This window comes from Delphinapterus leucas, chromosome 8 (genome assembly GCF_059928025.1).
Source record: "Delphinapterus leucas isolate spDelLeu-1000000601 "Yukka" chromosome 8, BTC_Dleu_Yukka2, whole genome shotgun sequence".
Classification (NCBI taxonomy): Eukaryota; Metazoa; Chordata; class Mammalia; order Artiodactyla; family Monodontidae; genus Delphinapterus; species Delphinapterus leucas.
In genome coordinates, this window is record NC_143136.1 from 30984303 (window position 1) to 31002226 (window position 17924).

The window sequence follows — 17924 nt, forward strand, 5'->3', positions numbered from 1 at the left end:
ATGGCACGAGGTTTATGCACAGACTACCCCACTCTTCTGCACACAGATTTACGGAAAATGAAAAGGGGAGTCATAAATAAGCACACCGTTTTTTGGTTAGAGAAATACTTATCTTCAACTTTTTCTAATTCAACAAACAAAAGGAAAAAATTCTCATAAATTAAAATATAAGGATGTACTGCTTCAGATTAAAAGGAAGATAACAAAAAGAAATGATAGAAGAACACAAAGGGGAAAAAATGTCAGTGATAGAAGACTAGGAAGGGCCACAAAACAATCTGATCTAATTAACCCTCCCTGGCAGTGCAAGGGAATTCACATGATCTAAATCAATTATGTCAAGTGATTGCCTAATTTATTCATAGATTCCTCCAATTAGGAAATAAAGCACACGGCCCTTTTCTTCAAGTTTTAAACAACTGCTTTCACTCTTTTCTATGTAATGGAATTAAAACCCTTGGCCTTCTGTATTTTCTGCGTTTGACTCTTTCCTTAAATCTGTTCATTATTATGAACCTTCTCCAAACACTTTCAAATGAACAAAACGAGTTTGGGTAAGTGAAAGTGAATGTAGACTGCTATATTCCACACCCTCCTAAAATATTTTTATCCCTATTCTATTCTGCTACCCAAATCAAACATTTATTTGCACTTTTATTCATTTATACTTTGAGTATTCATCTGTACTTTTATTCATCCATTCATTCGATATTTTGATGTAGAAAAGGTGAACCTTTCTACTTAGTAAGATAAGTCAAATCAATCATGGAGATCAATGGGTTTCTGAGATTGCAGCCAGATTGCTCTAACGCTATCCATCCACATCATCCATCTTGGATTTACTTGACACCTACACATTCTGAGTGGTGAGGAGGAAGCCAAAGACTTAAAAGATATGACCCTGTAAAGGCTTGTAATCTGATTAGCGTGGGCAGAAATTCTCACTCAGTAGGTACCCAAACGAGTATGCAATGCAGTGCTAAAATTCAGGATACCAAAAGAAATTGCTTTAAGAATTCAGAGAGGGCTTCCCTGGTGGCGCAGTGGTTGAGAGTCCGCCTGCCGATGCAGGGGACACGGGTTCGTGCCCCAGTCTGGGAGGATCCCACGTGCCGCAGAGCGGCTGGACCCGTGAGCCATGGCCGCTGAGTCTGTGCGTCCGGAGCCTGTTCTCCGCGACGGGAGAGACCACAGCGGTGAGAGGCCCGCGTACCACAAAAAAAAAAAAGAATTCAGAGAAAGAGCTGGAAAAAAATGACAGCTCCCTGGAGCAGGCAAGACTTGAGTGGGTCCTGAATGAAAGTTAAAATTTAAATAGGAAAGAAGAGAAGGTGACGGTCTTCTGTTTTTACAGTTGAGACTGGGAAATTAATAAGCCTCACTTGCAACAGAAAGGTACAATGGTTTAGAGCCTAGGCATCAAAGTTTAATGTGCCTGAGTTCAAATCCTGGCTCCATCGCTTACTAGCTATGATACCTTACAGAAATCGATCGCTTTAAGCCCTGTTACACTCATCTATAAAATGGCAATAGAACTGCTGTGCAAAAAACCACGCTTGGCATATATCAAGTGCTCAAAAAAACATTAGCTACCACCACTACCATCACAGATACTACTGCTTTCTCTCTTTTTCCTCTTCATATTCTAGATTAATAGGTATCATCACTGCCCTGAATATTGGGCTGAGGAGTTTGATCTTTTTACCAGGAGTAAAGGAAAGTCAGTGGCTTCTAGCCATTGGATAGACAGTCATCCAGCAATGTATGAGAGGTTATTTTACCATACATGTGCTATTCTTTCTGAGGCACATTGCATGCAGTCAGCCACGTTCTGTCATCATAATCCATTATTAATTCATGCTTAGTTACATCCTTGTTCTTTCATGCTGCTCTGCAGTTAATTCCTGCACACTTAGCGACCATAGACACTTCTCTACCCTGGAGATTCTCTCCCAGATTGCATCCCGCTGCACAGCATTGCTCACATGTCCCAGCTTGCTGGCGATCCTTTCTTTCCTCACTCTACTCTGGCCCTTGCACATCACCTTTCAACTTCACAAACACATCTTCTCTGCCAAGGGCATTCCTCAGAGCTCTAGTCCTGTGAGATGGTCTGTACTCAAGGTTTCTGTGATCAGATGAGTTTGGGAGATGCTGAACATTATTGTATCTTGAAGACTTATGGGGACTCTTAAATGCCCAGCAACGTGCATAGAACACATTAAAGGTTGTGAACAATGTTGTGTTTAAGAAGACTGTTTAACTCAGAAATTTCCAAACTTGCTTGACCATTCTTTACTATATCATTCAAGTTACTACTAAGACATTCAAACAATTCAGTTTCAATTTTATGGTCACCTATTTTTATATTAACGAACACATTCTTTAATCTTCGATAAGGCTTCATTACTAGTCCATAATTAGAGGACTTTGCCACTTATGATTTTCCTCTAGAGGGGAAAAAAAACCCAAAGGAGAAAGCACTAAGATTATTCACCTGGAATCTACTGATTTATTAAGGATAGAAATAGGAAACCTCTGACATAACTCAGTTTTCACTCAATTTGGGTGCTAAGTATTTTTTTCCAAATTTAGAAAATGGGCTAAATGTTTTCCAATCACTCGGTACACTCTTGTTTTCCTTTTAAGACTTTTTAGCTGCAACCTCTGCAGGTCTCACATTCTTTCAGGACAATCCTGATGTGCTTGGGGATTATGTCAGTTAGTTCCTGGATCAGCAGAGGGTAGATTAGCTATTCCCAGCTCGCTTGAAACCATCACTCATGATTAGTCAATTTCCAACTTGATCTCTATTGCAATTTTTGCTTTAATTTTAATAACATCATCTGATAGAGTTCCTAGTAACCTTTTCTTATGAACACTAGAAACCAAGTGGGAATTGAAACATTAGCCTTTCCAGTCATGTTCCTTCTCTCCACAATTTGTGGAAGTTTATGTTTGTTATACTGAATATCTTTCTGGTGTCTTTATTCATTTATTATTACTGTTCATGAGACTATTTCCACTAAGGGTAGCCTACAGAAATAAGATAGTCTGTTGTCACTGATAATTCTCAATTATTTAGAACAGTGTGTGGCACAGAGGAAGCACTCAATAAATATTTGTTGAAGGAAGGAAAAGAGATGGATGGGTGAATTTTACATGGGACTGAAATTATGTTTTCAAGTGTTGGACAACTTTTCAGTCTTATAAAAATAGAGTAGGTGTTTCTGGCGACACCAGCCCTTGTACTAATGTGCTCTAAATCAGCCAAAGCCACTGGATACACGATATAGCAGTTTTAGTGTTCCAGTGAAGAACCAAAAAGAAATTATTTTAGTAAGATTAACTGATTTACTCTAGAAGTTTTTCTCATAAATAAGTCCAAGTTCTGTTTCTGATTCATGTTTAACTAGACATTTTCTAACCATTTAATGAAAGATACAGATGTAGTAATTAATACATACTTTGGAGGAAGAAACATACTTAGCTTTAGGAAAGTAAAAGCAAAATATCTATTTTCCCCCATAAGCAAGAGCTGAGATTTGACCTTTAATGAAGATTAACATTTTACTTACAAAAAGTGCTATTTAATTTAGAAATTTTCAGGCTTACAGAGGAAATGCTCAGATGATTCAAAATAGAAAATATACAATAAATAAATATATAAAAAATGTTTAGGGCTTCCCTGGTGGCGCAGCGGTTGAGAGTCTGCCTGCCGATGCAGGGGACACAGGTTCGTGCCCCAGTCCGGGAGGATCCCACATGCCTCGGAGCGGCTGGGCCCGTGAGCCATGGCCGCTAAGCCTGTGTGTCCGGAGCCTGTGCTCCACAACGGGGGAGGCCACAACAGTGAAAGGCCCGCGTACCGCAAAAAAAAAAAAAAAATGTTTAGCCACAGCAATAATTTTAAAAGTAAAATTAAAATATTCCTGTTGAGCCTACAAAATTGGCAAAAATGAAAAAAACGATGACACCCAGATTCTTCCATATACTACTGAGAAGTGTAATTACCCTTCGGGAGGGCAGCTGGTCATATATGTCAAAAAAGCCTTAAATCTTTATATAACATTTGGTCAAAGAATGATACATACCGAAATTCACAATGATGAAATAATTATGAATTTTTACAAAGGTTTATGTACTAGTAGGGTCAATCCACTGCTATTTCTAAGAGCAAAAAACTGGAGACAACTTTTACAGCCAAATGATATAATATCAAGCAAATAAATCAGGCTATATTTATTCAAGAGCAAGCTTTACAATTAGAAGGCAGTATTATAGAAACAAAGACACAGAGAATAATATTTAAGCTAGATTATTCTTAAAGGACCCAAATTTAAAAGCATATGTTCAGTAGAATCACTTTGGGGAAAAACTAGATATAAAAATATGAATATGTATATATGAGAATAGAACTACATAAGACCAAAGAAGTTTTGCTTTTTAAAGAACTGCAACTTCTGCACTTAAAAATGAGATAGTTGTACCTTCCTAGAGTAGTTTTAATCTCTGCATAAAGTATTGCCAGTAACAAATATTTATCATTCTGAATAGCATGTGGAAGAGATGACTATAAAACTGCCAAACTTCATTAACATGTATTTATTATACTATATATTTTATATGATATTTTATTATACTATATTTAATTATATATTTATATATAGTATTTTCAGCTAATGGAACTCTCGCTTCAAAACAAGTAAAATGGTTCATATTTGCAAGGAGAATTTAAGTATTTTGTTTAGCTTTGAAAAGCTTCCTTAGCTTCATATTTTATGAAGATGTTCTTATATTAGTACAAAAGTTCTATTAAAAAGGAACAGAATTTCATTTAAATATGAACAGTGGTTTAGAAAACAAAGGCAAGTAGGAAAGAAAGTTCATATTTGGCCTTATTTAAAATGGTTAGTATCAGAGATGTAGAGCCTCAACTGAGGTGCAAAACTATTCAATATAAAGAAGAAAGCACTTCATTTACTAATCCAAGTTTTAAGAGGGGTCCGGAATATGTCAGTTCTAAAGGATGAGGCAGATTCTCCATTGATCAGGATTTCCCATCGGAGCACAAATAATGCTCTAAATATACAGAAGCTAATTTAAGAAAGATTGGCATGGGTTTGTCATTGGCATAATGTCATTGGTTAAGGTTCAATTATAAACATTTCCAAATGTTATAGTTTTCTTTATACTTCTTGTGGGAAAACAGAGCCTTGGGTTTCTCTTCCCGAGACTAAATTTTTACTTTATCTACATATGCCACTAAACAATACCCCAGCTTAAAGAAACCTAATCTTTGTGAAAAACCATGGCAACATTTGAGACCATGTGACTCCATGACTGAATTAACAATCTGCATATGAAATCCACAGCAACCTTTTCTGCAGTATTTCACAACATTGACTTGAGGAGAATTTACTTATACCGGCAGCTCAAGTCAGCCACCAAGTACAAAAATACGAGTAGGATATGAAGAGGCTCACCTCTGATACCACTACTGACATTACCCTCTCCACGACTGATGCTGTGACTAATAACATCATTGAACTTCTTATGTTCTAGGCACTAGGTTAAGTGTTTTTATGTAAGAGGGACGGTCCTTGCTTTAAACATTTTTTTTTTTTTTCTGATGGGGCATATGAGAGAGTTGTGCCTCTTAGTCATTCACGCAACAAATGGTGAATGAGAGCAACTGTGTTTAAGGTATTTACCAGCACTTATTCATGGGAAAGGGCATGAGAGTGGGATGGAAGGTGCCACAACTTTCAGAGAAGCCTACAACACACAAAGTATTGAATAGCATAAAGGTACAATTTCTACACAAAAGGCATCCTTGGGGCTTCCCTGGTGGCGCAGTGGTTGACAGTCCGCCTGCCGATGCAGGGGACGCGGGTTCCTGCCCCGGTCCGGGAGGATCCCGCATGCCGCGGAGCAGCTGGGCCCGTGAGCCATGGCTGCTGGGCCTGCGCGTCCGCAGCCTGTGCTCCGCAACGGGAGAGGCCACAACAGTGAGAGGCCCGCGTACCGCAAAAAAAAAAAAAGGCATCCTTTTCTACCTAATAGTAATAATGAACACAAAGTCAAATTAGTCTTGAAAATGAACTTCTTTAAAATATATTCCTTAGGGACTGTAAATTTAAAAAGAAAAAAGAATACATATGGAAAAGAGTTTGAAAAAGAATAATATTATATGTGTAAAACTGAATCACTCTGCTGTAGACTTGAAACTAACCCAACATTGTAAATCAACTACGCTTCAATTAAAAAAAAGGATACCTATGGAATTACAGGGCGAGAAAGAGGTCCTTTACAGAAAGAAGCATTTATGTACCTTTGCTTCCAACCCCAATAGTTATTCCAATTAATTTTAAACAGAATCTGCATTATTCTGCTATATTCAATATAATGATCTAGTTATATTAAAGGTATAGAGAAGTGACCCATATCACTATAATTTAGTTAATAGTAATACTAGTCCTTAATTTATTTTCATTTTTAAATGTGCAATTGTCTAAAATTTAATTATATGTTTTAGTTAACGCAAATGTTGCTTTTTCTTAATGTTTTGAAAGAGGCCTGGCTTTGGATGTGTGAAGTCAGTTGTTTTCCTGGTTTCTCTTTTCGCAACAGAGAAGAATTCAGCCTGAGTTCTGATATGTAATTTCCCTAAACTCATTGAACCTGTTTTCATCTAGTCACCCTACTTCAGTTATAACCTGTGTGGTTACTTTATTTAAACATATTAAGGTACACTAAAAAATTAAAAAAAAACCAAACTGTACCTTTTATCTAAAGACAAAAAATGCACAGTGTCTCCTTTTCCATTTTTCTGATGAATTTTGCTTCTCAGTCTTCATGAGTTGTTTCAATTTATGTATCTATTCTTTCCTTGCACACAAAATATGCCACAAACCAGAATTAATTTTCCATCCTTATTAACTTCCTAGATTTCAAAGCTTGTAAACTTGATGTATCTTCTGATCTGGCTATCATCGCTTGATATATTTGGGGTGCAGATTCGATTTTAAACAGATTTGAGTTTTTCAATATTAACCATGAAAATATCTAAGGAGGCCTCTCATATGTCTCTTTTTCTTTTTTTAAAATTTATTTATTTATTTTTGGCTGAGTTGGGTCTTTGTTGCTGCGCGCAGGCTTTCTCTAGTTGCAGCGAGCGGAGGCTACTCTTAGTTGCGGTGCGTGGGCTTCTCGTTGCAGTGGCTTCTCTTGTTGCGGAGCACGGGCTCTAGGTGTGTGGGCTTCAGTAGTTGTGGTGCATGGGCTCAGTAGTTGTGGCTCGCGGGCTCTAGAGCGCAGGCTCAGTAGTTGTGGCTCACGGGCTGAGGTGCTCCGCGGCATGTGGGATCTTCCAGGACCAGGGCTCGAACCCATCTCCCCTGCATTGGCAGGCGGATTCTTAACCACTGTGCCACCAAGGAAGCCCTCTCATATGTCTTTTAAGTCACCTCTCTTCCAGGCAAGATATCTTTATTTCTTTCCACTGTTTTTCATCAGATATGGTTTCAAGGCCTCTCACCAATAGCTGGATGCATCTACTCTGTTCTTGTCTTTATTAAAATACCGTAGCCAGAATTAAATACAGCATTCTATCTAGGTGGGTTATGGCCAGGCCAGGGTATAATGGAACTGCTGTCTTCCTTAATCTGGTAACATGGAACTAGCTGTGGGGGTGGCCATGTCAGGCAAGAGCTAAAACACAGGGACACCTTCAGTAACTGTTATTATCCCAGGTCTCCTAAACTCTACACTCGTACAATTGATTTCTTTTAACCCGACTTCAGGACATTGCCTTTATCTTTCACCACCCTATCTAAAATAGGCTTGCCTCCCCGCAGTCTTCATCTTTACCTGAATTTGGCTTCAGAGAAATCATGTCTATCTGAAATTTTATTATTTATTTACTGCTATGCAACTTTATCGTCTATTTACCCAACGAGAATGCCAATACCATAAGAGTGGAGCCTTTATCTTATCTACCTAGGTACTGCCTGGCATAGAGAAAGTATCCAATAAATGGCTGTTCAACGAATTCATCATCATTTGATAAATTCTATCTTCTTCAATTCTGAATAAATCATTTGAATGCTAATTCTGTCAATCTATCATACTACCCAATTCTCTGAGACAACATCTATTGAAAATTTGGTAAGAACGCTTTCCATGTCTTCATCCAAGTTATGTACCCAACATTCATCAAATTCTGTTGTTTTGTTAGAATAGAACAAGAGGGCCCAAGTACAGAGTCTTACAGTATACGGTATTTAATTCCTTTCAGAGTGACAATGCACCTTAATTAGCACGTTTTGGGAAAGGGCATCCTAATGCTATTACCTAGCTTAGTGCATAATTTGGTAAAAGTCTCAATCAGAAAACAAATGGAAATACCTTTATTAAGATCAATGTAAACTACATGTATAATATTTCCCTGACTTATCAGTCTAGAAATCCTATCAAAAAGGAAAGCAGACATTGGTTGTTTCAGAGACCCCAGCATTGAGGTGGCTAGTGACCACTTTCTTATTTTCCTTTTCGTTTGACAGAGAAATCCTCCGAGGATTTCTACTAATTTCTACTCCTAATTTCTAATGATCAGGAATAGTCACTTTATAATCACAGTCCTCTTAGTGCACAGGGATGGATACAAAGCGTCTAGATTTCCGCTTGCTGGCAGCCATGCTTTTCCAGTGTGAACATCATTCTCTTGTGTGCATGAAGATAAAATTAACACAGGAACCGGTGGCTCTGCTTTCCACCTGACAGCTGTTACGTGCTGTAAACAATGGTCCACCACACTTTCTTTTTCGTGCTCTAAAAATACCTTGACTGTCTAACTCTTAAAAGTTTTGCAAGCCTCATCGTGTGCAGCTGCTTAACTCTTCCTACATTGATTCTTTTAGATTATTGTTACTCTTTTTTCACACCCTCTGCTTCTCTCTTCCTCTTCTCTACACAGCCAAGCTTAACAATTAGTTCTTAGAGTAGCCACACTTGTGCTTCAGATGCCTCTCCCTTTTCTTCTCTCTGAGATAAGTTATCATCATCATGTCAGTACTTCTTTTTGGGGATCTTCACTCTTGAGTTTCCCTTTCTTGTTAGGGTTGTCATCTAGGTATCTGCAGCAAGCACCATTTCTCTCATTTACTCTCTCATTTACTGAATCCTCAGCATTTAATGCACTTCCTGGCACACAGTAGGTACTCAAGAAACATTTGTTTAATCAATGAGTAAATATTCTCTGTAATTCCTTCATTTTGACTTCCTAAAGCTTAGGGCATTCACCTGATTATGTCCTTGAACTCTTCCTCATCTAATAGAGATGGTAGATGCTTTCTTTTAGTATTACCATTAATTCTTCTTTACCAATCAGGTTGTTGTTTTTGTTTTTTTAATAAGTCAAAGTTATATCTTAAATAGTGGTACTCCATTCAGCTTTCACAATATTCAGAGGTATTACTTACTGATGGACAATAAAGAAGATCCCTGGATATACATAAAAAGTTATATTAAAATATTATATGGCATCATATGTTTTAATTGATAAATCAGCATCACAGTTATCAGAATATACAGTTTTATAAAAATTCTCCTGTGTATTCAGTGTTCAGGATTTTTGTCTTATTTCTGAGAATGCATATGAAGGTTCCTCACTACATAAAAAATAATTTTAAAAAGAAAGTATTAGAACAGTAGAATGGGTTTAATTAACTTTTTTCATGCCCATCTTCCATTGGATACTAGAGATATCTGACTGCCCTCTGAGAGGAATGCCTGATGTGTATGAAAGGGTTATATTCAAAATGTGGCCCAAATCTTTTGTTGAAATGAGAAATCAGATTTATAATTTACTTCGACTGTGAATGCCTACCAACATTTCTATCTTAATACAAATTTCAGCAAGCAACTAGCAGATAATAAATTGCTGAATCACAGATCTTGAAAGAAAACCAATCTATCGTCTTGATTTTAGGGATAGTCATTCAAGACACACACAGTTTTAAGAGACTATGAGACATGGAATGTTAACAACCTTCATTGTCAGGAAACTTCCTAAAATTTCGTCCGAATGCCTCAAGCATCACTTTAAGCTCATTTCCTCTCATTGAACAGAGGCAGGACAGCTGGTCAGCATCTTCCACCTGCACCGCCTTCAGCCTTCCTCTAACTGTGTTACACAACACCCTTCTGAAATGGGAGTAGGAGGTCAATTTGAAACAGGAGAGAAAACTCTCAGGAAAAAAATCTTGCGGGAAATAGCGTTTTAAACTTAACTTTGAATGGGGCTATAGATTAGGTCAGGGAATGGGCCAAAATACTGAACTGCTGTTCCCTGAATAATTCAGACTAATTCTTAAATAGCATTCGGGGGTCATAAAACACCAGGCCTGGATATTGAAGATGTTTGTGCTTCATCAAAAAGTCTCTGAATGTGACTCTCTGGCATACTGCCAACAAGGTCAGCTCTTTGGGGGAAAACCCTATGCCAAAGGCCAAAGAGGCAGCTGTGTTTCTCAGCTCCTGAGAGCTTCCAGCTCAACACCCACACAAGCTCAATTATGAACAAATTAAAGGGATCCAGACCGAACATAGTAATTCTGGTAATTTAAATAAATAGAGGAAAGTCTACAATTAGTAGGAAAAGATTGATTTTCTGGAAAACCCAGAAAATGACACCCTAACCCCTTTGAATAAGCATAGTTACATCTAATTATTTAAAAATAAATTCCCTTTATTCATCATTTTAATCATTTCTGATCTGACTTAAATGTGGCCACATGCATGCCAGCAAAAGTATCCACAAATACTGAGGCAGAATAGCCTCAAAAAATCTATAACTTTTAGATATATAGGAATTAATGACCCTGAGTAAAATTATAATCAGAGTCTTACACCTACATTTTAGATCACATAGATAAATGTTGTTACTCATTTCTACCTTCTTCAAATGCACAGAAAAATGTAGAGTCATTCAGAAAGAATCAAAGATTCAATACTGGGGAATCTATTAAAATAACTCACTATATTAATAGAATAAAGAACAAAATACACATCATCCTGTATAGATCCTTAAAATCACTTAATAAAATTCAACATCCATTCCTGATTAAACAAAGTGAGCAAATAAAAAAACTTTTCAAGAAGCTAGGAACACAAAGAAACTTGTTTAAATTGATCAAAGCATTTCTATCAGGAACCAAGAGCAAACATCATAAATTAATGGGCACACCCATGGTAGAAGCATTCCTCTTTAATCTTTAAATTCATTTTTGATGAGCTGATCTCAAGTTCATGTGGGAGAATAAATGCATGTGAAGGGCCAAAGTAATTTTACAAAAGAAGAAAAAACAGAGGAAGATAGCTCTATAAGTTATCAAAATACAGTGTAGTCAGATGACAATTGAAACAGGGTGATACTGGCATGGGACAGACCAATGTATCAATAGAACAGCATGTCTAGAAATCACCCTATGTATGAAAGGGAATTTAGTATTCAATGTGACTGCATTCCAAATTAATGGGGGAAGGACATAAAAGTCAGTAAATGTTATGAATAATTTGCCTATTTACATGGAGAAAAATTTTTCCACCTCATAAACCATGAATAAAATTATTGCTAAACATGGAAAAAAAAACACCAAGCCTTTAAATGTACAAGAAAATAAATGAGATAAATAAAACCAAACAGTCATGAAGGAAAAGATGGAAATATTTGACTATAAGACTAAAGCCTTTTTTATAGTAGAGGATATCACGATCAAACTAAGAAGACAAATAATAGATTGCAAAAGTTATTTATAACATACATAACAATATTCTAAAGATGAAAAAGAATTAACAAATGGAAACATTTTCGGCAAAGAATACGAATAAACAAATCATAGAATAAAGAATAAGAAATACAAATGCACCAAACCCCCTTATCCAAACCAAAAGATGCAAACTCTCAATTAAGTCCAAATTTAATCAAAAGGGGAAAAGTAAATAATAAATCAAGATTCATTCATATAACATAACACTATACAATTAGTATAAAGAAACACAACGTGTGACAGAGATGTCTGCACATACATGGAATGGCAATTAGGTAGAGTACTTTCTATAAGGATATACATAGCAAACTAAAATTTTCTATAAGGATATACATAGCAAACTAAAATCATGTTTGTATCTCGGAAATAAAAGAAGGAGATGGGGATGAGAAGTCTTTATTTTTCACAATAAGAACTGCCTGTCTTTGGAAACATAAGTGAAAAGAAATAAATGGAACCCACTCACCTTTAAAATAATTTGAACATAATATACAAATGAAAATACTAGCTTAGACTCGGCAGCAAAAATGAAACAAATAAAAACAAAGAAGGTACCGATGAGGCTTATTAGCCTTTGAAGAAGTTTAAAGGCTTTATAAAGGAGGAATATCCAACATAAATTATGCAATAAATAGGAGGTTTATCTTTTTCATTTTGAACATATGAAATTGCTGTTTTTCTAGGTCAAACACAATCAAGTAGCACTAATTTGCTGTTCAACCTAAATACCTCAATTTTTTAAAACTTTTTGAAGAATGGATCTTGACCCTGAGAGGATTATTCCTCTAAGCACAGTCACCAGCCTTTTTATCAAATATATTCATTCCTTATGTTGGCCCAGTGCCATATATGGAAAACTAAACTACCTACAATATCTTTTTCATCTAATCAAACAGGGAAGACACTTCCAAATGTTTACCATGCTGGTATCGCCTGAGCTTATTCATTGAGAAAAAACAACATACTTATTGAGCTCACTCAATTGTTCTGAGAATAGGGGTTCAGAATGGCCCTAGAATGTTGACCTCAGAGCCCTCTGAAAGACTGTTAGCTTTAATTTGGCTTTTCCTGGAAGGGACCAAACTTTGATAGTTTCTTACAAAATGCTTTTATAGCACATTTTACCACTTGTGCTGTATGGTGCATTTAAACCAATGCTTTTAGTTTGATACCTGTATCCTGAAGACAATAGCTCATGACCTTCGCCCAACTATGTAAAATTGAACAAACATTACTACTGTCATTTATGTTATAAGTACAATAAAATGCAAAGGGTGACTGCTAACTATTCATATTTTGCAAGGGCTATTTCATTCTAAACGAGAACATTTCTCAGAAACAAAATTTTCAGTAACAAAAAATGTAAACAGAAAAACTGTTTCTGGACGTGGCTTAGGTTTTGTTTTTATGGAACTGATATAATTTTCTTCTTTCTTAAAATGGATGCTATGTTTTTCTTTTGCAGAGACTTTTAAAAACCGCACTACTGGCTACTTATTTTTTTTTTAATTAAATGAGGAAAAGAGTAATATATTTCTCACCCCAAATTAAGAGCAGTTTTTACCCATTCATCTTCTTTATAGAGAAATTGGAAAGACAGAACAGGAAATATTTATCAAGCACTCTATAAAAACAAATTGCTCCTTAAATTATTAGTAGTAATCTGTGTCACTGTCACACATTATTCCTTTGGTCAGAGGTTCACGCTTGAGAAAATACTCCTTTTTGACCAGTGCTTGAGACAGCTTCCTTATTAAGGCTTTCTGTCAGTCTCTTACTATAAGTGATTAGAGCAAATGTATCCCAGCGATCTAGTTAATTTATAGAAAATAGAATCAACTTCTCTTTTTTCATCGTGACTGAACATCTTTTTGAACTCCTATAAATGAGTAACAGATAAGCACTATTTATCAGATTGCTTCATGGAACACGCCGCTTTGATTATTCCATTTTCTTGGTGCTACTAATGAAATATGTAATATGCTTCGGAAAACAAACAAAAAAACAAAAAAGGCATTGGCAAAGCTTGGCCTCTGAACATTCAGAAAGCAGTGAATATTTTGCTGAGAAGTTATTTTGCACCAGCATCCTATTCCAATAGTTCTCTCTCTCTAAGGACCCATGGGAGTGCAACAATGTGCTTGGGTATCTGAGATGTCTTCCGGGATCTCACATTCCAGAGCCTGGAGAACAGAGTTTGCAGGGACCCTTGCTCTGCCCTGGCAGCCAACAGTCACCCAGAAATTCCTTGTAGGACTCAGAATCTCATGAGGTTGTCTGGGCACGAAACCAAAGTACCTTGACTCCCTCAATCTGGCAAACCCAGGGACCCCTCTTCCCTCTGGTATTACAGGATTTGGGGATGGGCACTTATAGAGATAGATCTTCTCCACTGCCGCCATCCCCATCCATTGCACAGAGAGATGGGATGCCCTGTAGAAGAGGATTCATTGAACTGCCTTACCTTCCTAGGCCCTGCAACAGGTATGTACATGAGAAACAGAAGAACACTTGCAGAGGTGAGAGTACAAACGCAAAGGCAGGTGAGTTAAAGATGCTTAATGGCATTCAGATCCTCCAGAAGGAATACTCCTATTTTTCTGACCTATATATAAAAATGTCACTTATCTCTCTTTTAAAAAGGGGTAATTACGATTAAATGTGTGAGAGGAGACAGGAAGATAGGATGACCAATATCCCCTCTTCCAAGCTTCAGCAAACCCTGCCCCCTAAGGTTGGAGTTGAAGAAACAACGGCAGGACATTCAAGAAGATAGATGGGCTGAGGCTGGACAGTTGACCTGGATGTCACCTCACCCTCACTTACCAAGGTCCATGCTCTTTGAGGCTTTCAGATTCATTGATTCAGGCTGCCTGGCTGGTGTCGCAGATCTGAAGTTGAGGCGCTGATCTGGAAAAAATACTGCTGCATCCACCCCAGAGCTGCAGAAAGAAGCCATACGCCATATTTAGGTTTAGTAAAATCTTATTTTTTATTCAGCAGTTCTCATTTTGAATACAGCCCCTCATCGCTCCCTCTGCAGCTCCCTCTCCCATTGCAGAGCACAGGCTCCGGACGCGCAGGCTCAGCGGCCATGGCTCACGGGCCCAGCCACTCCGCGGCATGTGGGATCCTCCCAGACCGGGGCACAAACCCATGTCCCCTGCACCAGCAGGCGGACTCTCAACCACTGCGCCACCAGGGAAGCCCCAACCAGGCATTTTCAACCACCTCGTGAACCTCAGGTTTCTTTTACGAGATATAGCAACTCTGTTTTCATGCATTTTATCATATTCTGCAATTTAAATAATATTCTCTGGCTAATATCATGTTTTCCTCTTCACTGATTTCTGCCAGTTGGGATCCTGCTATACAATATATAACTTTAAGTGGGTAAAGCAAACCCACAAAGCACTGGCGCTTCAAAGGATGTCACTAGATACTAGCAGAGCCTAAAGGCAGGTTAAGAGAGATCTGTGGGCTAAGAACGCCCTTCCTTTAAAAACAAGTGTAAGGGTTGTATCCTTTCTAGAAAACCATTCTGTTGAATGACTGATGGCTGCCGTGATTTGGTTTTCTACTTTATTTAGGTCTATTTTCTAAAACTAATGTTAATGCTGAGCAAATAGTCTGCTCATCAATAATACCAACAGGAAGTAACAGGAAAAGCACAGCTGACAATTTAGACAAAAGATACATCAAATGCCCATTATAGGCTTCCTAGTACTTGTAATCTCAAAGAATTCCATTTCTGATGAATATTTTATTTATTTTGCTTGAGGATGGAGATTATATAAGGGAATTACAGACAATGCCTCATTTCTTGATCTAGAAATAAATTATATTTATATACTTTTCATGAATTAAATTACAGCCACTTTCTCCCTTGGTACTCTCCCTTGGTACATGTATTTACAAAGTAAATATGGTAGCTCGTTTCAACACAACTTTAATCTTAAATACAGTAAAAACTCAAATCAAGGATCCTCGGTAAATCTGAAAGTACTGAGGTTGAATTTTTTTCAAACGGTTGGGATTTGACATTGTAAAAAATAAAATAACCCCCAAATTCAACTGTCATGAATGAGAATCCTTATAAAATGTACTGGGGGATCTCGGTTTCTTAACCAAATACACCAAAATAAGTTTAACCTTTTCTTGAAACTTATTAGTCATGTATATTTAGTATTGCCTTGCAGCAATAATAATATTGCTGAATGAATGGGCCTCTGTTATTGTAATAGAGTGTAATATAGTATAATACAGCACAGCATTCAAAAGCACAGACTCCAGAGCAGGTCTGCCCATTTCTAAATCCTGGCTCTGCTCCTTACTAGCTGTGGGACTGGGCAAGTTATTGAACCTCTCTGTGCTTCCATTTTCCTATGTATAAAATGGGTATAATTACACTTCCTACCTCCTAGGGTTGGCATCAGATAAAATGAGTTACAAAGATTTGCAAAGTAAGGAGAATAGTGTCTGGTGCAGAGTAAGTGCTGTAGAAACATTTAGGAAACAAACAGATAAACACATAGACCTTCTTTAGCTTCCCAAATGACTAAGTTTCTGCTTTTCAAGTTATCCAAGTTTTTTTTACAGTTTTTTTGCCTTCTCTGTTTTTGTCAGACTCTCTGTGGGCTTGTGACTAAGAGCCCTTCTCTCCTTCTGTTTAGAAGGAATGATGTTTAGGGCCCTGGGCTTGGGAGCGAGATGCTAGGGTGGGTGGCCTCAATTTACTAGTGCATAAAATGGACACAGTGTATATAGCACAGGGTACTACATTCAATAGCCTGTAATAAACCATAATGGAAAAGAATTTTTAAAAATTGGACAGTAATAGAATTTACTTAAGAAAGTTATTGTAAGTATGAAATAAACTAAGATATGTTAAATACTGACAATAGTACCTAGCACACAGTAAGAACTCAACAAAGTAAGCTATTAATCCTTTCCTTTGTTTCTGTAGGTTAGCGTGGTCTTTGAATGAGGGCCTGAGGCACTCTCCAGCAAAGAAATTATACAATCTGCCCTCCGTATCCTCAGGTACGGCATTCAAGGATCACCCAAACTGGGATCAAAAATATTCAGAAAAAAAAAAATTCCAGAAAGTTCCAAAAAGCAAAACTTGAACTTTTCATGCCCTGGCAACTATTTACATAGCATCTACATTGTATTAAGTGATTTGAAGTATATGGGAGGATGTTATATGCAAATACTATACCATTTTATACCATGGACTTGAGCATCCGCAGCTTTCGGCATCCGCGGGGGTCCTGGAACAAAAACTCCTCATAGATACCGAGGGACAACTGTACATTTTTTCATGAAAATTTCCTCAAGAAGCTTAAATCAACTCTTTAGAATTATGAAGGTTTTTCTTTTCTTTCTTTCTTTCTTTTGGCTTCTTTCTTGGTGTCTGGTTACATGCTCAATAAAGAAAGCTACCGACATAAGGCATATTAGATGTGGTATCTAGTGGTAGTGGACAAATATGTCAATTGTAAACAAAAATCCTGACCTGCTAGTGCTGTTGACACTGGCTTGGCATAATAGCAATATTTTAATTGTTTTAGCCCACTTTAAAGAAGAATTCTGAGATGCCATGGTGAATATGAGCTTCCCCCTGAGCACTGATGTTTTGGAAGCACTTGCCTTTAAATGTGTTACTCAACCTTTATTTGCACTTAGTTTTTCATCCTTTGATCTCTTGTGATGACATGGTTTTAGTGTCAGAGAGACTCATGGCCTTCATGGAACCAGTGAATTTAAGAGCTGGAAGACCTTAAAGGTCACCTCATCTAACTCTTCATCTTGTAGATAAGACACTGAGGCCCAAAGAGGAGACTGATGTTCCAAGGTCACACAGCTGGCCAGTGCCAAAGCCAGGACCAGATTGTGGTTTCTTGAACTCTTCCCAGAGCTGCAAAAGCTTTGGCTGAAATGGTGGCCAGCCTGGGACACAGGTTGTTGCTGATCTTGAGCCCACGGAAATCAGACTTTTCCCTCTTACTGCAGTTTCATGCACACTCTCTCATGCAGCTTGCATTTTAGGTTAGTTTTTTGTTTCAACAGTGGTTCATATTGTGAAACAAA

At 37.4% G+C, this 17924-nt stretch overlaps 1 protein-coding gene across 1 annotated transcript in view; it reads right to left on the minus strand.

The window, feature by feature from the left end:
* The window catches only part of PARD3B (par-3 family cell polarity regulator beta), a 1040415-nt gene that overhangs the window by 414567 nt on the left and 607924 nt on the right, over window positions 1-17924 (minus strand). The window contains exon 15 of the mRNA XM_022567488.3: window positions 14658-14773. Within this exon, the coding sequence (XP_022423196.1) occupies window positions 14658-14773 (116 nt within the window). The remainder of the gene's footprint in view (window positions 1-14657; window positions 14774-17924) is intronic.